This window comes from Aethalodelphis obliquidens, unplaced genomic scaffold, assembly GCF_003676395.1.
Source record: "Aethalodelphis obliquidens isolate GAN/ISIS:26980383/991018 unplaced genomic scaffold, ASM367639v1 scaffold45, whole genome shotgun sequence".
Classification (NCBI taxonomy): Eukaryota; Metazoa; Chordata; class Mammalia; order Artiodactyla; family Delphinidae; genus Aethalodelphis; species Aethalodelphis obliquidens.
The window spans coordinates 16,361,951-16,384,931 of record NW_020837989.1 but is presented as its reverse complement, the minus strand read 5'-3'; the positions used below and the strand labels follow the sequence as shown (position 1 = coordinate 16,384,931).

The following is a 22,981-nucleotide window of genomic DNA, read 5'->3' as shown; positions in this document are numbered from 1 at the left end:
ACCATTTTGCAATCGTAATGAATGAACAGATCTATGTATTGAGAATCAACAGCTGCTAACATCACAGAGGGGACAGCCACATATTATGTGCCTTCTGAAGAGGAACCTAACACCTATTATGAAGAAGTCTTGGTGAAAGACAAACAAATGGAGCCTAGTTCTGATTAAGCCTCTAGATCCAATTACCAATTTACACCAAATACACAGGACAGAAATCACACACTACACTGCGAATACAATCGCAAAGTTGATATTATGGGAAACTCCACAGACTAATGATACAGTTTTTTACAACAAATTAACTGCAAGGGGGAAAAAAAAGAGAAAGAGGAAAAAGCCAATAGATTTAAGACATAAAGAAGACATTAAGGGGCTTCCCTGGTGGCACAGTGGTTAAGAATCCGTCTGCCAATGCAGGGGACACGGGTTCGAGCCCTGGTCCAGGAAGATCCCACATGCCACGGAGCAACTAAGCCCATGTGCCACAACCACTGAGCCTGTGCTCTAGAGCCTGTGAGCCACAACTACTGAGCCCGCATGCCGCAACTAATGAAGCCCACACACCCAGAGCCCATGCTCCACAAGAGAAGTCACCACAATGAGAAGCCTGTGCACCGCAATGAACAGTAGCCCCCACTCGCCGCAACTAGAGAAACCCCATGCGCAGCAACAAAGACCCAACACAGCCGAAGATAATAAATAAATAAATAAAATTTAAAGAAAAAAAAAGAAGACATTAAAAAACATGGGTAGAACTAAACTATAGTGTTCAGGAATATAAACTTGGGTGATAAAGCTTTTTCAAAAAATGGAGACCATACCTTAAGTCGGGATTTTGGTTTCTTTTAGAGGAGAAGAGGCACATGGATGTTCCTAGGAGTCTCCTGGAAAGTTTCTATCTCCTGACATGTGACATTTCAAGGGTATTCACCTTATAATAATTCACTAAGTTGCACATCTGTTTTATGTACTTTCTATATTTTTATTATATTTAACCATAAAAGTTTAAACATGAAGAGAGAACCTAAAAATTAGCACTTTGGTTAATGGGAACTACAGCTTCCAAACTAGGCAGTTGGCCAACCTAGTCTCCAAGGACCAGACTTTACCACTGCCCTGCCAGCCTTGCCAAGAAGTCAACTACTGCAACTTCCCTTCTGTAACCTGTGCTCTCCCACAAAGCAAGGGAATAGACTGCCTGCTGTGGCTGCTGAAAGTCAGAGTCACTGACCCATTTCCAAAAGGGGAAAAAGAACACCAAGAGATTTCATCTCATCATCTGCATCCAGGTCCGTCCCTGGGGTTATCTCCAACAAGGTCATGGGGATGTTAAAATCCCAAAGCCATGAAAGAATTTTCTCATGTGCCCGTTCCCCACACAACATGATATTTTTTCTTCCTGCAGAACAGTCTATGAAGTATTACTAACTAATTAAGTCTGATCAGGGAGAAAGGCTGCCAATTAAGTAAAAAGAAAGGTTTGGGAGATAAAGCTGAGGACCTGGAATCACTCTAGAGATGCAGCTATTAAAGAACAGATAAATTTGGTGTCCCAAAGCTTAAAACCTCTCCTTTAATTCCCAGGAAACAGCATGGTCCACTTTGACCATGTTCTCTGTTGAGAGCAGTCTGCAAACTTTTCTAAAGACTTTGGGTAGGTAACAGGCTATCATGTCAGGAGAAACAAGCCACTCTCCTAGTAAAAGACTCCAGTCCCTTCTCCCTCTGAAGGCTGCAGAGCACTGTGCCTTCACCTCCTCTCCCATCACCTCTGGGGAAATCCTGAAGATGGGAGGCTCCGCTGTGTGAAGAAGAGAAGTTTGGCTCTGAATCTTCTCAATCCCAACCTGAGAGATCCTCCCTCTCTCCTTAAGAAATTAAGTCTATACACAAACTGCAAGATAAAAAAATAAGAGACAAAGGCAAGCTAGAGAGGGAACCTATAGAGACATCAACCAACTGTAATGTATAGACTGTGTGTGCCTCTGATTCAGATGAACAAACTTCAAAAAATACTACTTTAAGAATACTGAGTGGATATGCGATATTAAAGAATTTTTCAGATGCGATAATACAATTCTCTCTTTTTTTCAAAAGTCCTTATTTTTTCATACACATTCTCAACTACTTAAGGATATTAAATGATATATGCTTTACAATAACTGGGGTGGTGAAGAGGAGGCTGATGCAGGTACATGAAACAAGACTGGCCATGAGTTAAGTTTTGAAACTGGGTGATGGAGACAGGTATTCATACTATTTTCTTCGCATATATGTGTGTGTGTGCGTGTGTGTGTATGTATGTACGTATTATATATGTGTGTGGGGAGAGGTTACATTTTCAAAAATAAAAGTTTGTTTTTTAACTCGTATTGTTTCCCTGAAGTCATTAGGGCATCTGATTCTTCTCAGACAACTCAGAGAAAAGGGTATCTTTTCTTCTTAGCCGATTCTTTAATTGAGGATACCAGCCTAAATATCTCTGTGGTAAAAACCACCGAAGCCAGGCTTAGATTCTTCATAAGGCAAAGGGGATGTCCTGCATGCTGTCTCAAAACCAGCACCCAGCCACGGTTAGTAGGCGTCCAGTAGCCAGGCATCACTCTGTTCTTCGCTCAGCTGGCAGGGACTTGCTGCATCTATTGCTCAGGATGCAGGCAGCCTGCAGCAAGGTAAGTCCCTGATGAACAAGTGCTGAGTAAAGATCCGAAGCCCTGCCTCAGCCTGTCTCACTCCCTCCCCCAGCCAGGCTCCTCCCTTGCAGAATTTTTTTTTCCTGCGTCACAAACACAAAATGGAGTTAGCTGGGAGCAAAAACAATCTATCTAAAATGGCTGAATGCAGCAGGGAGTGCCAGGCAACAAAGCAAAGGGAAAGGGCACCCCCTGCTGTCCAACACACGGACCCTATTTTTCTTTTTTTGCTATTTTTGCATATGTCAAAAGAATCAATCCTACAGAGTCCAAGCAATTTTGTCATGAATCTTGAAAATTATGTTTTAACTCTAAATTTCAGAGGGTAGAAATTGAGGCTAAGAAAAGAAAATAATTCTCCGTTTCTAAAGAGAGCAGAGTCAAGGCACAACAGCAGCCAGAGTCCCAGTTATACTTTGGTTATGATTATTAACAGTTTCTAAGAGCCTGCAGAACGGAAGGGAGGTCCATCTCAGCACAGTATTCCCCAACTTAAGAAAGAGCTAATGGCCTCCGGAGTCCCACAGCTATAGCCATCACTTCCCCAGGAATTCCTGCTGCAGGCTTCTCTCAATGAAGACCACAAACAGGAAATGGAGGAGTGGGGAGTTGCCTGACATCCTGGCAACTAAGTGCCTAAGAATCACAGGTGGGAGTGACTAAGTGGGATAGGAAAAAGGACTTTGGTGAAATACTGCTGAGAACACAGACTGGCTCTAAAGCCAGTTACACCTGAAGGGATGAAAGATTCAGGCTGATCTATAAAACAACTCCACCTATCCTTAATTCTCACTTATTGTCTCAGGACCACACACTACTTGCTCTGCCCAGGATGAAGCCTGCGGCATTTGTCCCTATTCTACAGGGAACACCCTCCATAGTCTTATGCTACAGCTCCCTTGAGTAAACTAAATACTTTATGACTAAAAGAGAAGACAGGAGAAAGATGGAAAAAGCAGAAATATGTTGAAAAATCTGTGGATCTAAGGCACGAACGGTTTCCACTACTTAAATGAGGCAGCACAAACATGTGAGTTTACCCAATGTCCATAAAGTGAGATAATGGCAATACATACAACACACATGAGCACAGAATCATAATAGGAAGTTAGAAAAAAAAAAGTGGACTCTGGTACCACTACAGTTCTCTCTAAAAAAACAGGGTCTTTGTGGAAGAGGCCTAGGTCTCCCTAGCATATCTGAAAGACGAGAATACTTAGTTAGACCTCTAGGAAATAACAACAAACTTTCTCTGAGGATAACATAGCTATAGAATCACCAAGTCCACCCAGCATACAATAAACCATGTCTGTTAAGCTCTACACTAACTCTTTTGATTCTGGGAAGGGGACAGAGCAAGAGAGCCCTATCATGTGCTAATGTAAGAAGCAGCCCATGTGGGGGATTCCTACTTTATACTCCCCGTAGCTGTAATATGCACGGGGGGAAAAATTCAGTACCTCAAAGCCACTTGTAGGTATACACCTCGGTGGGAACTGTGGGGGAACAGATAAACCGCATGCCAGTTGAACAGCTGTTATTCCTGCCCAAAGGTAACCAGATTTCTGTCACTGACCTCTTGGCCAAAATAAATACCTATCTGCTAAATCCAACAGAACTGGGCCATCATGGATGTGCAAGCTGTAAGGAAGGATGGAGCTAAGTGGCAGAGATGGATAAATCTGAAGGTCAAGAACAAAGCCAGACAGAATTCCAAATCTACAAGAACCAAATGCTGAGTTAGCAAGAAGGGGGCAAACAGAAGTATGAAAGGGTGGCAGAAACGCAGCGTTCAGAATCTGGGCACTTCACAAGCATTTGCTCATTCAGACAATACAGTCATTGAGCTTCTCACAGATACTTTCCCAGCACACCCAGGATGGTGACTCAATAAGGGAGTGCTAACAATGAGATCAGCTTCCGAGATGTGGGTGGGTAGGGGCTAGAAGGACAGGCACTGCCCCAAGCAAGTCAGCAAAAGGGTAGGACGGGTTTATGTAAGGGAACAGGTGCATGAGAGGGCAGGAGAAAAGGCATCAAAATAAGGCGCTGGGAATAAAGACTTTTCCTTCCTTTAAAAAATGAATCAGGATCTGTATAAGGGGTTGACGTATTTTTAGACTCTCTTTTAACGTATATGTTCCCTTCCATCTCCTTTTATCCTCTGAGATTTACTTGTTGAAGAAATCAGGACACTCGTCACTTGTGAAAAGCAAAGAACACTGCCACAGTGCCAGGACAGTCCCCAGCAGCTAGCATCTCAGGTTTTTCTGACATTCCTGCCTTCTTGCCACTCCCTTCAATAATGCTGGATTCTGAGCCCAAGAGACCTGGGGTCAAATCCTGGCTTGGTATTTACTTGCTATAAGCTCTCAGTAAGCAAAGGACATGTTAACTATTCTATACTTCGTAACTGTCGGTTATAAAATGAAGATAATACCTATTAGGGAGCATTGTTTTAATAATTAGAAAGAATGGGTGATAAGCCTCTGTCACTGTATCTGACATTAAATAGGAATTCTGGGACAAAATGGAATGAGAAGACAAAATACGTTCATCTTTTCCTAGGTGCTGGGAACAGTTTTAATCTCTGCTCAGCCTACCTCCCTCGGCCCCCAACCTAAACACGGAGTAAACTGCAGAATTCTAACCCATTCTCTGTAACAAAGAATCCTAGAAATACCCTCCATTTTATTCTGGGTTTTGGGAGGGGAAGTAACAGGGTAAAAGAATAACAAAGAGAACAGATGGAATAAACACCCAGCCCCCAGCCTGAGTCTGCAGACGCAGCTGCTGGTTTTCGTCACACTGCTGTTTTTTCCCTTTCTTTGTTCCTAAGGTGGAAGCCAGGAAAGAGTGGGCGGAGGGGGGAGGGAAGGGGTGGGGATGAGGGCTGGACCATCATCACTGTTACAGAAAGTCACCTGATAGTCTCCTCCAATCCCTGGTCTCTGACCTCACAATCTGGAATCTGAGCCAAAATGGCTCAACTGCGCACGCCCCGTGGCTGAAAAGAAAAATGCAAGCAGAACAGGAATGCAAGGAGAACAGGAAAAGGGGGACATTCTTCTTGGAAGGATTTTAGCAGTTTTTCTTGCAAAGAGGAAATTTAAACACACACAGACAGACAGGAGAGTGCCTTATCTTTTCATCTAATAGATCCAAGAGAAAATATCACTGACTTTAAGAACAGAGTTGGGATTGCTGAAGGATCAGGAGGGATGAATGATTCCATCCCATCTTGCAGACATGGGGCTACCAATGCCCTTTTGTTGTATAACTGGGGCTCCCTTACCCAGGGTAGCGGAAAAGAGAACAAATAGCTTTTTAAGTTGTAATCTGACTTTTCAAAGAGAAGCAGGCTAGGATCATTAGGGAGAATGAAGTAAAAGATGCTGTTACCTGCTCTACAGAACTGGGCATTAGCACTCTGCCTTGCAGAAATTAATCTATTAGGTCCAAATACTCTAGAAACCCCCTTTTCAAGCATTCTGGACACTAGCAAATTTCCTTCTTAAGCCTTTTGTCTTTCCCATTATAAAACTAAGAGACCACAGTATAGAAAAGTTGAAAGAAAAAAAAGTCTAGCACCCTAACAAAATCTGTTATAATATTCTGGTATATTCCCTTTCAGACTTTTACTTCTGCATTTTTTTCTGTAAAACACAATTGCAATAAGGGTTGAATATAATTGTTTCCTGCATTTTCCCACCTAACACTGTATCATGAGCATTCTTCTATGTTGCTCCAAAGGTGATGGACCAGAGTCATAAAATGGGATAGTTACAGGGTATTAAGTTCTACAGCAATTATCTCCAGAACAAAAACTAAGTAGGAAGGCCATACCCTTTTACGGGTAGTGTCCCTGTGCTAGTGACACAAAGCTCGGCTCCTACTCCAGGGAAGTAGCTGGAGGTCTGGAAGGCCCCTTAGCAGAAATTCTCAAGTCTCTCTTCCCCATACCACAGTGGCTGTAAGGCTCTAGTATGAATTGCTGTACATTTAGAGTTGGTGTTGGTAACTAACTGTTTAGTCGTTACATGAAAGAGTTTGCAAGGAAAGCAGGGAGGACACAAGGACACGTTCACACTAAAATGCAATCAGATCAAATGGGTTACTGCAGGGACTGTTTCCAAAAAAAGGACAGATTACTTCATTACTATATGTATTTCTGTTTTTTCGTACTGTTCATTATAAAAGTGGTAACTAAAAAAAATTTTTAATTTAGAATTTTTTTTTAATGAGAAAGATCTCTATGTACTCATAAGAAAAATCTCCAGGATATAGAAGCAAGGTATAGAACAGTATAGACAGTGCTTTTGGTAAGGGGAGGGAGGATAAGAATCTATAATTAGTATTTGCTACAACTGCATTTTTCAAAAATTCTAAAAGAAATTAATAAAAATGGTTACTTCTAGGGAGTTCCCTGGCAGTCCAGTGGTTAGGACTCAGTGCTTTCACTGCTGTGGCCCGGGTTCAATCCCTGGTTGGGGAACTAAGACCCCGCAAGCTACATGGCACAGACAGAGAGGGAGAAGGTTGGGATGCATGAATACTAGGAAGGGAATTAAGACTTTTTAAAAATATCATCTTTACTTCTGAACTACCTATATCACCTACATAAAAAATAGATAATAGAGATGCAGAAAGAAAAGTCCCAGAGGAAATATTCTATAGTGGAGACACCCTCTGTACTCCCTGAAAACTAGTCTTCCCAACCTCATGTTAGGAGGCAGATTTGTCCCATACCAACAGAAAAGCAAGTTCAGACCGAATGATTCCCAAAGACTACAAGGGATCCTCAGAACAGTGCTTTTTCCTTGAGGCAGCACTGTTGGGCTCCAGTAGGAGCCCATAAAGCACTGGATCACTCTTCTGCAAAACCCATCCGAAGCCCAGCTCTGCTCTCACATCTCCCTGAGATCCCATTCCTCTTCCTACACACGTCTCTAATCCCTACCAACTCCAGGTCTCCATGGTGAGAGAACAACCAAACTTGAATAAGAGTTATAGCTGCACAGCTGTAACATCTTTCATCATGATCTGGACTTCCTCTAGTTCCTCACAGCTCCATCTTTGCTGTGTGGGCCTGAGAGACCTCTCATCATCTGCCCTCCATCCACCCTCTCCAGGCTAGTCAGTCTCGAAGTGCTTCCCAGCTACTTCACTGACTCCAGAGAACTTCTTTAGAACCATCCTTCTAAGATGCCTGTCGAGGCCTGGCTGGGAGGATGGCAAGAAAAGAATTTTGTAAAAGCAAGTGTGGTACCAGTTAACAGAAAATGTCAGATTGTTTCCTAATTGATCATGCATGACCTCCATAAAAACAAGAATAATTGTACAACACTCACTCTGATAGACACATCAAAATGTTATTACAAGAAAAAGTAGAAATCAGCTTCTAGACTACGGCAGAGAGTGGGAAGACAGCGAGCAGAAAATGGAAAAAGAAATAAATACTGAAGCAATGGATCAAGCCATATTAGTGTATTACATGAGGAGCTTGTTAAAAACATACCCTTCTACAGTCCTTGGAATCTCTGGAGGTGGAGCCCAGGAATTTATACCTTTAACAAACTCCTCATGTAATCCTTATGCACACTGAAGTCTGGGAATTACTGGTAGAAATAGATATTTAAGGATAAGGACTAACTGCACTAAGTTGACAGAAATTTAGGCAATACTCATCCCATGGCAGATGGCCTGAGTCTCAGCCAATGCCATATAAAAGAACATTTTGTCAGAAATAAAATCTGGAATCTGTAGGTAATGGGAGATAGGACCTTGGGTTTAAAAGATACAGTTTCAGTCTGTTTATGTCTAGAATAGTAACAGAGGCACAAACTAAAGTCTGAATAGCTAGAAAGAGGCTCTAAAACTGGGATTATTTTAAGATAATCAGGAGTTAACAAATGACAGAAGGGTTGACTGTAAAAGCCTTTCTGCAGCAGCAAATTCTACCCAAGACAGGCTAGGGGAATTCCCTGAAGGAAATTCAGTATAGTATCCCTGGGAAATTATCAGTATATAATCAGTGGGTAGTTCTATTGTGTGCCTAAAGTAGCTATTCAGCAGAAATTGAGACAAAGATGGTGTTAGGAATGTGTATATAATGGGATTACAAAATGAACTACCAAGCTGGTAAAATTTAAGCCCCTCTTTAAGCCCTCTGAAATGAAGGCTATGCTTTCATGAAAATATCAGACTAAAACAAAAACAAACTCAAAAGCATTCTCCAGCCTCTGGGCCCCCAAAAGAGCACTAATATTGCTCCTATAAAAATACAAGCTGCAACAGGACAAGATGCTTTCGTTAAAGGGCAAGTTATAGCTTCCTGTCTTCGTTTTACTATCAGTCCTCCAAGTGAATTTCCTGACAGGTAGAGGGCAGCATACCAGGCAGTGTGTATTTGAAAACAACAGAGGTTGCCTCTCTCTAACGTGACTGCGTCACTACCAGACGTAACAATGACACATCGAAAATAAAAGAGCTCCATGTGCCATCTGGTGGTGAAAAAGGAGAAGAGCACACTGCAGATAAAATATATCAAATTCCTCTAGTTTAGAAGGAATTAAAGTTTAATTATCTTTATCTGATTACACCCTCCCTTAAATCTCCACCAGTAAGTCTTCCGTGGAATCTATACCAGCAGGCTTCATGCAAAAGTTTTAAAGTTTTACACCAGTTTAGCTCTCTATCCCCAAATACTGGTTGTAAGCAAGGAGGAAGTCCTAATGCCTGGCCCCAGTGCATGGGATAAGATGCATGAAACTCAGACCAAAACAAGTAAACCAACACAAGAACTTAGAAAGCTGTCAAAACAAGAGTGAGATGTAGACAGATAACACCGAAGACAGCTTATTCAAGGAAAAAAGGAAAATACAGTAAGAGAACCATAAGTTTAGAACTGAAAGGTATCTTTAGGTTTATCTATCTCATTTTACAGATGAGGAGAGAGTCAAGGTATGATGGATAACCTTTGGTTCAGTCTCATTAGTGGTCAGATTAAAACAAGGTAACACTTTTGCCCTATCAGAAATTATAATAGTTTCTTATTCCTGGTGGAAGTGTAAAGTGGTACAATCCTACACCTAGTAATTTGGGCCCAGAAATTTTACTTTAAGAATTTACCGTGCAGAAATGCAAGTATGCAGGGATAAATATAAAATATTTCTGGCAGCATTGTTTGTTGTTATATAAAAAATCAGTAATTTAAATTCTCAATAAGGGATCGTCTTGTACTATTTATCTGACAGAATTCAACTATCCATTAAAAATAATGAGGCAGAATATGAAAAAGAATATATATACGTATAATTGAATCACTGTGCTGTACACCAGAAACTAACACAGCATTGTAAATCAACTATACTTCAATTTAAAAAAAAGAAGAAAAAAGAAATGAGGTAGATCTAATGATATCAAGAGATGCTAAAACATGTCAAGCAAAAGGCAGAGCAGTGGATACCAAATGGGATCACACACATTACATTAAAAATATGTATATACCTTCACATTTCTATAATTTTATCTTTTAATTCCCCTGCCCCTTAATTTTCCAGTACGGTTCTATTTGAAAATTTCCTACATTTTCTTTCCTGAACTAAAGGAGAAAAGGATTTTACCTATTCCTTTATTAGAATAACATATGCATATGAAAGGTATGGTTAACCATGGTCGAGAGGGGAGAAGGAGATTTTATACTTTCAGTGTATTCTATACATTTGTTGAAATGAGGATATCACGTTGGCCCAGAAACTGGCTTTAGACAGGAACATGGTCACAGTGGAAGACACAGAAAGTAGGTAAAAGTAATGGTGGGAGTCTGTGGAAGCTCCTCTTCTAATTCAATTTTCTCAGTGAAGTAGAAAGAAAACATCCTCAACTAAGAATGAGGATGAGGGAGGTGCTGGGCCTTTGAGGAGAGAAGAGGTGCGAAATAATCATTTAGGAGAGTAGGAAACTGAATGGACTAGAAATGTTTAATATCTGTTGCCTGGCAAGGCCAAGCAATATTGCCAACTGAGCAGAGGAGAGACAGGAGAAAAAACAGCCAGTGAGGCAGGAGAAAGAGACCCTGCTGTCCTGAAAGCCAAGAGAAGAAAGTGTATCAAGGAGAGCAAGTTGTATCCTTTTCTCCAGTGTGTCCACTTGCACCGCTACAGGTGCAGGGTGGATAGAGATGGAATTAATAACCAGGACTGTGATCTTGCAAACCAAGTAAGATGAAATGAGAGAGAAATGGGGAAAGAAAAAAAAAAAAAAACCTAGGGAAGGGTTATTATAATTATTAATGATAATTTTACCTGAAGAAAGTGAAGTCTTCAAGGGGGTGAAGGACAGTGAAAACTGAAGGATAAATGGAGTGGCGTCTCAGTAGGGCTGGAGGATTGTTGGGGTCAGGGTACCAAAGACAGCAAGGTAAAAAGATAGAAGGTGGTACTATTAAGAAATACCCTCTCATCTTTTTTCTGTTTCTAAACTCACATCCACAGCACCCTGTTTTGAATTCTGTGACCTGTCTTGTGTTCTCTAGAATGAAACTATTTCAGCATTTTATTTTGTGCTGCTACTATGGTTCAATTTCTCTTCACTTAGCATTACATCTAGTTTTTACAGCAACAATAGATACATATTTTTTGGACATAAACTATATCTTTCACAAGAAAAAAAATGGAAGGTGGGTGGTATGAAATTGAGATCGTGGAGGGGCTGCAGTTCTGGTGATGACCGTAAGACAGATGGGTGAGATGGGGTGAAGGACAGATCATCACTAGAAAAGAAGAGTGCCAGGAAATGTGAGGCCAGAATATTGGGAGGATCATGACCCTTTTATACAGAAATTGCTAAGATTTAAGAAACAGCACTGGAGTACTACAGAGGAATAAATTGGGGTGTTAGTAGACAACAGCACAAAGAGAGAAATTGGGTGATTATGACTTGATGTCATGAGATTCAAAATTATGGGTTTTTAGGAAAGAAAAAGGTGGACTGATCTGAAAGTGGCAATGAAGAACAAAGAGGACATCTACCCCATCTTCAGGTCCACTGGGGTGAGGTTTATGAGAGGAAAAAAAAAACACACGAGAGGGCAAAAGGGAAAGCCTGGTTTCTGTTAGAGCAACAAAGTGAAGTCGATGATATAGGAGATTTTGTTAGTAATGGACCATGAATTCCTGAGGGCACAGTGGACAGGTTTCAAGAGCTCAGGTGGGATGGCAGGAGGAGGCAGAATAGGAGACACACAGAACCTATGGGGATTCGAGTATGGGAGATGAGGGGAACCTGGGAGTCTGCGCCTTCCTGTGGTGAGTGACATAAACCTAGATAAATGACACAATATTAGATCCAGTGGGTTCAAGGCAAATAGTGATGGCAAGGTTTGGAGTTCTGAGGGATATGTGAGGGGGTAGTTGCGGTTCTTCTTTTATACCACTGATGATGGGAGATCACAACCCAGAGGAAGTGTGGTACTTATTCCACATGCAGGAGTCCTCATAACCCCAGGTGATACAGGTAGATTTATGTTTTTAAATCACAAGGGAGTACTATCTGATATTACAGAACTTCCCAACTGCTTTGAGCTAATGGCCTGACCCTGCTCAAAATCCAAGAGTAGCAAGTAATTAAAAGACAAATGTTCACTTGAGCAGCACTTCTGGTCCTAATCTTATACACTTGAAAGGGTAGGGAACTGATGAAACAGACACCCTTCTGCCAAAAGAATCACTGACTAAGGTGGAGCATGAGGAGCTCTTAGAAAATCTTATTTCTAGAGGATAAAGTTGCAGAGGCTGTAAAGATTCACTAAGGTGTTTCCTGATAAAGATCCAACTGGGTGGGTGCTACCTAGTGGACAGAAAAGGATCACAGGGAAAAGGAAAAAGACCCTTAGATCCCTTTTGGGAAAGATGGGATTGCTTCCCCAACACAGGCTCCTGTTGTAGACTGAAGCCGTAAGCAAGAAGGTTCTGGGACAGCAGTAGACAGGTAAACCTACCGCTTGTCACCAATAGTTCAGACTTGCACGACTACAGCACAAACCTTGGAATCTGGGCCGACAGTCAAATCCTAATTAGAATATTGTTACTGTTTATGAAATTCTCAGCTTTTTGCCAGGATCTTACTTTTTAGCCAGAGTTCTTTCAACATTACTGCTATTAACCACTTGTAGAACTGCTCTGATGCTCGTAATTCCTGAAATGCACCTCATACTTTAACAGGGAGAGGGTCTAATGCTACATATTGTCCACCGCCGCACACCTACTAAGGACGATTAGCTTGTGGATCTTACAAGAGCAGAATTTTTTTTGGAAGGAAGGAATAAACCAAAAAAGAAAAACATCACTGTACTTCGGACATCAGTTATCACTTACCACCCTACGTTTTAAGAGGTGATACTTTTAATGGGATCATGATATCAACAAAAGAGAGTAAGAGAAGGAAAGCAGAATGAAAAACTAGTTATCTTGTACATACAAATAATGACCTGAGGCCACCACCACAGTGATGAAAATGCTCCCTAGGAGAAGATGAAAAAGAATAAAATTTAACTACTGAACATGTTCCCAAGGAATTCAAGAAGCAGATTCAACAAAGAAACCATGATAAAAGACTCCTGAGGGCTTCCCTGGTGGCGCAGGGGTTGAGAGTCCGCCTGCTAATGCAGGGGGCACAGGTTCGTGCCCCTGTCCGGGAAGATCCCACGTGCCGCGGAGCGGCTGGGCCCGTGAGCCATGGCCGCTGAGCCTGCGCGTCCGGAGCCTGTGCCCCGGTCCAGGAAGATCCCACATGCCGCGGAGCGGCTGGGCCCGTGAGCCATGGCCGCTGAGCCTATGCGTCCGGAGCCTGTGCTCCGCAACGGGAGAGGCCACAACAGTGACAGGCCCGCGTACCGCAAAAAAAAAAAAAAAAAAGACTCCTGGCTGATAACCATAAGCATGAGAGTGAAAAAGGACTAAAAGTTTTACAGCACTGCCTATCAAATCAAAATTCAAAGTATTCTCTGTCAAGGAATAAATCAACTAAGTAAATTCCCGATTTACAGAAAGTCAAGAGATCAGAAACAAGACAATAATCCTTAAGAGAGAAAAATGCGTAAAAGAATCTGTAGTATAAACTTGAGAACCACTTCCTCTCTCTTAGCTCTTCTTAGTAAAAGGCACACATCTTCCTGAACCTTAATGAAGCAGTGGCTCGAGACCTTTGACCTACAGGAGGCAGATGTCAAGAGTGAGGCGGATGTTTTCTTTGATGTTCATTCCTGGAGGAGCCATCAGTATATGGGAGGTTTCAGGTACCACTAAAATATAAGGGGGATACAGCTATGCTTAACAAACAGCAGAGAGTTGTGTTTAGCAAGTGAGAGATGAAACAATGCAATATTATGCAAACCTTGTGTCCAGATAACTTCTTCATCAAGACTGGCAACTACTGGGCTGAAATCATTTAAGCAAGATGTCTATGTACTAGATATGCATGTCGTGCTTCTCCAGCTGGATTAGTTTTGCTAGAGTTGAATATACTGTAATCAGAACATGGCTTCTCTTCTTCAACCCTAAATATCTGGTATCTTACTTTCCCTAATCTAATGTTGTTCCTTTTTTGTACTCATAAGAGTCACTTCCAATTTAAGAATATTTGTGACAGAATGAATGAGGTGGTAGCAGAAGCCAGCATATCTCCTTCAAGCTTCTGTCTGGATCTAAGCTTTCAGAAGCTCTTAGGGCAGGGACATACACATCTGGGAAGCAGGGGGTTAGAGCAGGACTTTGGAGTCACACTCTGGAGTCTGAATCCTGCCTCTGGCACTTACTATAAGGCCTTGAAAAAATTATTTAACCCATATCTCTACTTCATCTGGAAGATGAAATAGTTATAGAGTGGCAATGAGTATTTATCTATCATTTAATTATACCATCAATATTAAGGCTATGAATGAGAGACTTGGTAACTGAAACTGGTTACCTACTCGAAAAAAGGATTAAGAATGAAGGTATTCTGAAATGTTATACTAGAGATGTTCAAAGCACCAAAAGCAAAGTAAACCTTGCCTTCATACTGAGGAGCTCTAGATCCTCTGAGTCCTCACCTCTGAAGTTTTCTTAGCTTGAAATTCCTTACCTGATAAAAACCTAAACTCTAGAAGCCTAAAGTCTTTTTTACTAAAGTGTTTTTGGGGGGCCATGTTGAAAGAAAGGGGCTACTTGGGAGGAGTCTGTATTAAGTCTGTCAACCAGAGCACCAAGAGAGGGAGGCTCAAAACTGCATCAGAAAAGGCAGAGCAGATGAGTTACCCTGATCACGGTGGGTACTGTGGCACTGGGTCCACATGCAGCACCTCCATCTGCTACTTGATGCCCATGTACACGATGTCAAAGCAACTGTTCTGTCACCAAGAAATACACACTAGAACAAGCCCTGACATTCAAATACTGCTTGCATCACTATAGACTTGCAGAGTAACTCAAAGGAAAAGAAAGCAAGAAAATGTAGAAGAAAAAAATAAACCAAACATTAAAGTCAGTAAAACACTGAAAATGCAAGGAAGAAATAATTTTTAAAGGGAGCAGCATTTGTTTCTTGGGAGAAGATGACTGGAAACATACAGATGTAGTGTGGTTGATGACAAGCAGGAAGGTTTCGTTGCATGTGATAACTGTTAGAGTTGGGTAAACCATAAGTACTTGTTTGATAGGAAAACAAAAAATCTATCCCAGGAATTGTTTTAAATGAGTAAGATTTAGGATGTTTGGAAAATTGTTCATGATTTAATAATTTTCAAGAACACCTTCTCTAGTGCTTCCTAATAAAAAGACTGGGAAATTAAGGCAGGGTGCCAATTTAACACCTGAAAGTGCTAACTAAAGTAAAGATATTTAAAGACTAGCTAGAAATGTCCTTCGTCAAAGTAGCAGCAAACTACTAATGATGATTATTATTACATGAAAATCAATACTGACACTAAACTAAATTGACTAATTCATACTTATTCCTTTCAGATTAAGATACAGAGATTTCTAAGAATAATTTAAGGGGCGGGGGCGGGAGCCAAAGCTGTCAGGAAGTTAGAATCATCAATGAACAGAAAATAGTTTCCAGGGCAGAAGTTGAAGGCTAAAAGAACATTAAAAAGTTTGGTTACACTGTTGAAAATAACAAACGATGAGATAAGGTCTTGCTTAGGTATTTAAAAAATACTACAGGGCTTCTCTGGTGGCGCAGTGGTTGAGAATCTGCCTGCCAATGCAGGGGACACGGGTTTGAGCCCTGGTCTGGGAAGATCCCACATGCCGCGGAGCAACTGGGCCTGTGAGCCACAACTACTGAGCCTGCGCGTCTGGAGCCTGTGCTCCGCAACAAGAGAGGCCACGACAGTGAGAGGCCCGCGCACCGCGATGAAGAGTGGCCCCCGCTCGCCGCAGCTAGTGAAAGCCCTCGCACAGAAACGAAGACCCAACACAGGCAAAAATTAATTAATTAATAAAAAAAAAAAAAACACTACATACCAGGACTTCCCTGGTGGCGCATTGGTTAAGAATCTGCCTGCCAATGCAGGGGACATGGGTTCAAGCCCTGGTCTGGGAAGATCTCACATGCCACAGAGCAACTAAGCCCGGGTGCCACAACTACTGAGCCTGTGCTCTAGAGCCCGCAAATCACAACTACTGAAGCCCGCACGCCTAAAGCCCGTGCTCCGCAATGAGAAGCCACCGCAATGAGAAGCCCGAACACCGCAATGAAGAGTGGATGCTGCTCGCCACAACTAGAGAGAAAAGCCCTTGCACAGCAATGAAGACCCAACGCAGCCAAAAAAAAAAAAAAAAAAAAAATATACATACACACACACTACATACCAATTCACAGTGGGAATAAAATGCCGAGGCAAACCACTAAACTGCAGAAAACTCCACTGCAATCAACAGCAATACAAATGTACAGGATAAAAGAAGGATGGTGACAGAGCAGGCAGGAAAAGGGACCGAGTCAGTGTACGTTTGCAGTGGCACTCAGAATGCAGCCACCAGAAAGAAAATGACACCAGAGGCCAACACAGGGATGTATTCTGTGAACTTACAAATTTGATTTTGATTGTCAACTAGTCTTTGCTGATATTCTAGAGTAGTATAAGTGGTCATTATCACAGCATTTTTAATAGCAGGCAGAAGTAATTCTCCGAGCTGAACTTTAGTTCAGAAGGTGATATATCTCTTAGAGGAAAAGGCAACTTTGCCCAGAATGCTAGGGCAACAGGGCAGGCCTGAGCACTGTGATCTTTGACTCCTAGATACATATGTGTAACTAGGGGCTGCCAGAGGCACAGGTTTCTTTTCTTTCTTTCTTTCTTTCTTTTTTTTTTGTATTTTGGCTGTGTCATGCCATGCAGCATGCGGGATGATTCCCTGACTAGGGATGAAACCCGGGCCTCTGCAGTGAAAACACCGAATCCTAACCACTAGGCCACCAGAAAACTCCCTCTGTTAGGTATCTTATTAGAATGAAGTGCAGCCTAGTCCCATCAGATCACTTAAGGAAAAAAGTAGTAACTGCCTTTAAAAAATGCTTATTTACTGGCAGGGGGAGGGAGGAGTGCTCTGAAGTTGCACTTAATTGTCATCACTAGGGTCATAATAAACCTCTAAATAAACAAAAAAGCTGGAAGAAGATGGAAATACAAAATTATTAGGTTATAACTGTCATTAGGTACATGACAATATCTTGCAAATACTGCATCCCTCTGGGGAAATAACTGTAAGTGTCCCATCACAAGACAGCACGAAACCACAAGAATTAGGAAGTGAAGAAAGAAAAGGGCAAAATAGATCAGCTCTTCTAAAATAAAGGGGAAGATATGAAGGTGAAAAAGAAAAGCAAGAATTTATATGAAAAGACAGACCAGAAGTCAAGACCCCTGGATCTGGCCATATAAAACCTCGGGCAAGCTACCTAACTAATAAGGCTATGTAAGCTATGGAACGGAGATAATATACACCCAACCTACCTCATAAGGTTTCTTTGCAGTCCTAATAGGGTAGAATATGTTAAAGCACTTTGAAATTTGTAAAATACAACACAAATGTAAAGTAACAGTATTATTTAAGTTGTCCCTCACCTTCTAAAGAAAGAGCAAGTATATTGTAGCTTCAACTTAAAATAATTTTCTTCCCTGTCAGCTAACATCAGAGCTACTGGTCCTTCTGGACTCTCAAGAAAAACCTAGCAAAAGAGAAATCAATCCCCAATTTCTAGTCTTAGTTTTCTAAAGAGAAATCCCTTTACATCTGTTTCATTTTTTTTTCTCTAATATTCAAGAGACCCAACTACAAGGCTCTTCTGTATTCTTACCTTTTGAAGCTGCAGGAGCAAAGTGCCAGGAAGGAGAAAGCATCAGATATTGGAAAGAAATGGAAAAAAGAAAAGGGATCACATATGGTTCTTTGTTATTTTACAAACACAGTTGTTCAGCCACCTCACCTACTAAAGACTCTGCTCAGCTCTTACCAATTACATATGTAGGTCTAAAGAAGGCGCCTTAAAGGCAGTGCCAGAATCCATTCAAGAGTATCATCAAAATGATACTCTCAGACCAGCCTGAGCTCTGTCACATTAACCTCATATCCCCACAAGTTACACTTGTGTAAAATACCTACATGCATGTAAAATACCTACATGCAAAAAAACTGGGGGGAAAAATACGTACACGCAACAGTTCTCTTTGCCAACTCCAGCATCCCCAGAATACAAAACCAGCTTATTTTCTTCTGAATAGGAACTCCCAGCTCTCTTCAACCCTCACCCAGGGAAAGGAAAGAAATGGGAGATCCCCTTAACAAATGTTCTAAGTCCTACACTGGCCCTTTGCATGAAAGAGGAAAGGACTCACTCTTGGTCTGGGCAGAAAAGGTAAGGGTAAGTTTGGCGAAAAGTTCATTGTTCTCAAATCGGTCCTCCTTCACCTTTGTCCAGAAGCAGTCTTGGGAAAGGTCCTCAGCGACAAACTGTGGATACAGGCAGGTGTTAAGAGTTACTAAACTGAGCTCTGTACTTTCCATCCTAGAAAACTGATTAAGATGCAAAAGAAGCAGCTGGCTGGTTACTGTCAACATCATACTAAAATAAGACTAACCTGAGACACAGAGAACAGCTATGCTCTTTGTGGTGGGACCAGGAGACGATGATTCCAGGTTATGTGTTTATCGGTGATTATTCAACAACTAGAATCAGTTATGCTGCTTATCCTCCTTCTAACCCCAAATCCTCTACTTTTAGAAGCATTAAGGCTTTATTTCACATCTTCCCTTGCTCTACATTACACTTTTCCCATCAGGGTGGTGAACTGTACCAAATTTGTTCACTTTATATGAACAAATCCCTAAGCTCCTTTATTTTACCTTGGTTTCCAGAAGCAAAAGGCTGATGCAGAATCACAGCGCTCTCAAACACACACTGTGCCATGCAAACATATCCTGTGTAACTTATTTACCGGGGTAGGGGTGGGTGGGAGTGGTAGGGAGTTGTATCCATAAATCCATGACTTTTGGATCAGCAAAATTTATCAGTACCTTGCAGATTGGTGAAATGACTATTATCAAACTGTGTGGTATCCCATGGCACTCATATCCTCAGAGAAAAGGGCAAAAATATTAACTTAAGGATAAGTTTAGGTTTTGTAGCAGAGTATAGGGCTCGAAGAACTCTCCCGAGTGATATCCAGCGTATAGGATTTGCCTATTATCTGCTGAATAAACATACACATGAGTGAAACTTGAAGACAGACAGATGTGAGCCATAAGAAAGGGAAGCCCAACCATGCACAAAACACAAAGTAGGAAACTGAAGTGGTCTCTTAAAATCTACTGATGAAGAGATGGACAGAAATTCTCACCTTGGACCAGTTTGGCCTCCGGAGCTGTACCTCTGGCTTGTAAAGTTTCTTTGGGGTTAATCCAAATGGCAGAACTGGGGCTGCAGGAACTCCAAAAGGGAGAGGTGGAGGAATACCAGGGCCTCCAGGAAATGGAGGGGGTGGAGGGATTCCACCAGGAAGAGGGGGAGGGGGAGGTAGCATTCCTGGTCCTCCAGGCAAGGGAGGAGGAGGTGGGGGGATGCCAACACCCCCAGGCAAAGGCGGAGGTGGGGGGATGCCAACACCCCCAGGCAAAGGCGGAGGTGGGGGGATGCCAACACCCCCAGGCAAAGGGGGAGGTGGGGGGATGCCAACACCCCCAGGCAGAGGAGGGGGTGGGGGGATGCTGGCACCCCCAGGCAGAGGAGGGGGTGGGGGGACGTAGGCACCCCCAGGCAAAGGGGGAGGTGGGGGGATGCAGGTACCCCCAGGCAGAGGAGGGGGTGGGGGGATGTAGGCACCCCCAGGCAGAGGAGGAGGAGGAGGTGGTGGAGGAGGAATGGCCCGACCCCCAGGAAGAGGGGGTGCAGAGGCTGTGCTAACCTCTCCTGGTAAAGGGGGTGAGGGGGGACTGACAGGCCCAGAGTCACCAGGTAAAGGAGGGGCAGGGGGAAAAGTAGCACTGCTAGGAGGGGCTGCAGCAGTAACTGCAGTGGAGAGTGAAGCCACTTCTTTCTTGGCATCTTCCAGTTCCTTGGACAGCTTGGCAACCTAAAGAAATAACACCAATGGGAGTACTTCTCACTCCACGTCAGGGACCACTGGGGCTGGAAAGGACCCAAGAAGTTACTTAATCCAAACTTCTCACTTTACACATGAAGGGAGTGAAAGGAGTCAGACAGTTGAAAGGCTCCACCTAAAGTCACATAGCTATTTAGTGACAGAGACAAAACTAGAATTCAGGTCTTCATGTTCCTAGTTCAGTATGCTTTGCATTAAAATGGCAACTTCAAAGTTTATGTTAAACTCTCCCTTTGATTAGAAAACGCAAAGATCGGGACTTCCCTGGTGGCGCAGTGGTTAAGAATCTGCCTGCCAACGCAGTGGACACAGGTTCAATCCCTGGTCCGGGAAGATCCCACATGCCGCGGAGCAACTAAGCCTGTGCACTACAACTACTGAGCCTGAGCTCTAGAGCCTGCGAGCCACAATTACTGAGCCTGCGTGCTGCAACTACTGAAGCCCACATGCCTAGAGCCCGTGCTCCACAACAAGAGAAGCTACCACAACGAGAAGCCTGCACACAGCAACGAAGAGTAGCCCCTGCTCACCGCAACTAGAGAAAGCCCGCGCGCAGCAACAAAGACCCAATGCAGCCAAAAATAAAATAAATTAATTTTTTAAAAAAGAAAGAAAATGCAAAGATCAAGTAAATCAAATATTCTAGGTATGTAATTAACATATGTGCTATACAGGTAATTATATAACCACCTAGGTGATCAAGTTATCAAGTATCACAGATCATATAAATATCTATAACTGCAGAGAGTGTGTGGGCATAAATCTGTCCAGAGATGACTAAAATAAGAGAAAAATAGCAAATATGAGAACAGTTTATTTAGTATTTACTCCTAAATTTATTAGAAGGCTATTATCTTTATTTCTGGGTAGTACTGTGACTCATCTATTCTTTGTGTTGTTCTGTATTTTCCAAATTTTCCATCTATGTATTACTTACTTCCAAAACAAAACAGCTTATGATTTTAAAAATATGTGCCATCTAACTAGATTACCTATTAGTATCTGAACCCTCCCTGGGAGTAAGGTGACAGTCCCGCTCCAACACAAGCTCACTCTGAGGCTGCTGATGGCAGTTACAGGTCACTCTGCCTTCTCTGTTCAGATATTACCTCTCCTGTGAGCTGAGACACTTCTGCTTCCAGGTTCTGTTTCTCTGTGGCAATTTTTTCCTTTTCAGAACCCAATGCATCCTTTTCTCCCTGAAGATCCTGGAGCTTCTGCTCAAAGTCACTTTCCATCTTTTTCATTTCCACCTGTAGCTCATGTCGAGCTGTTAACTCTGAGTCCAGCTAGAGGAGAAAGAAATCAGGCTCCCAGTAAGCTCTCCAACTCAGCAAAGGCCAGGTGTTAGTCCCCATAATTTACTGTTTTGTGCTAATCCTTGATCCATTGAGCTCACTGACCCAAGGGATGCCTGGAAAAAAGGTCACCATGATTTCAACCTTAAAATCAAGGTTAAAGGAGGGGGAAGCCAGGGATTATTTCCATAGTCTATCTATACTTGGAGTTATTTTTAAAAACAGCAACAACTAAGATTTTAAAGACATTTAACCAGGACAGCTAAGGTGCACAATCCCAGTATTCTCAAGGATCAAAAACCTATCAACAATAGGAGTCCTTGGGCTTCCCTGGTGGCGCAGTGGTTGAGAGTCCGCCTGCCAGTGCCGGGGACATGGGTTCGTGCCCCGGTCTGGGAAGATCCCACGTGCCGCGAAGCGGCTGGGCCCGTGAGCCATGGCCGCTGAGCCTGCGCATCTGGAGGCTGTGCTCTGCAACGGGAGAGGCCACAACAGTGAGAGGCCCATGTACCGCAAAAAAAAAAAAAAAAAAAATTAAAAAAACAAAAACAATAGGAGTCCTTAATCAAAGAGAAAAAGAGAATTCAGACATATTCCAGTTCCTGTTGTTCTATGGATAAAAGGCCTGAGTCGCCAAGCAAACCCAAGTGCTGTCAATGTTATATGAGAGTGTCACCTGTCTTTCCTCCTGCTCAGGGGCCCAAGAACTGTGCAAACTCACGACTGACTAGCTCCTCATGATCACATCCACACCACTTTCTCCACTGAGTAACCTACAGCAGAAAGGGTTCCCCTAGGAACTGTTACTGTGTGCTAAACACTGAATATATCACAGGTAACTGTTTCACATGTCAGAAAAATCAAAATCCTTAGATAAAGAAAGATATATTCCAATTATTTTTGATCTCTCATACATACCTTTTTTTCCAGCTCTGTAGCTTTGGCTTCAGATTTCTCCACCTTTGTTTTATCAATCATTTGATCTAAAAAGAAGGCAAACAGTCAGGAAGTCAAGTTCCCAATTCTCGTATTCCCCTCTCTCTGCCTAAGCCCTTCTACATAACCAAAGGGCAGTCTTTGTTCTTTTTATTTTTCTTAATAATGTTCTGTACGAGACAAAGAAATGTTCTTAATGTTCTGTACTAGACAAAGAATGTTCTGTACTAGACAAAGAATGTTCTGTACTAGACAAAGAATGTCTGTACTAGACAAAGAAATGTTCTTAATGTTCTGTACTAGACAAAGAATGTTCTGTACTAGACAAACAATGTCTGTACTAGACAAAGAAATGTTCTTAATGTTCTGTACTAGACAAAGAAATGTTCTTAATGTTCTGTACTAGA

General features: G+C 42.2%; 1 protein-coding gene across 2 annotated transcripts in view; it reads right to left on the bottom strand.

The window, feature by feature from the left end:
• Positions 1-22,981, bottom strand: part of DIAPH1 (diaphanous related formin 1) — a 97,758-nt gene that overhangs the window by 34,826 nt on the left and 39,951 nt on the right. For both annotated transcript variants that reach the window (XM_027081788.1, XM_027081789.1), the window contains 5 exons: positions 22,557-22,621; positions 21,450-21,629; positions 19,579-20,310; positions 18,577-18,691; positions 18,039-18,047 (listed from right to left, as the gene is read on the bottom strand). In XM_027081788.1, the coding sequence (XP_026937589.1) occupies positions 18,039-18,047; positions 18,577-18,691; positions 19,579-20,310; positions 21,450-21,629; positions 22,557-22,621 (1,101 nt within the window). The remainder of the gene's footprint in view (positions 1-18,038; positions 18,048-18,576; positions 18,692-19,578; positions 20,311-21,449; positions 21,630-22,556; positions 22,622-22,981) is intronic.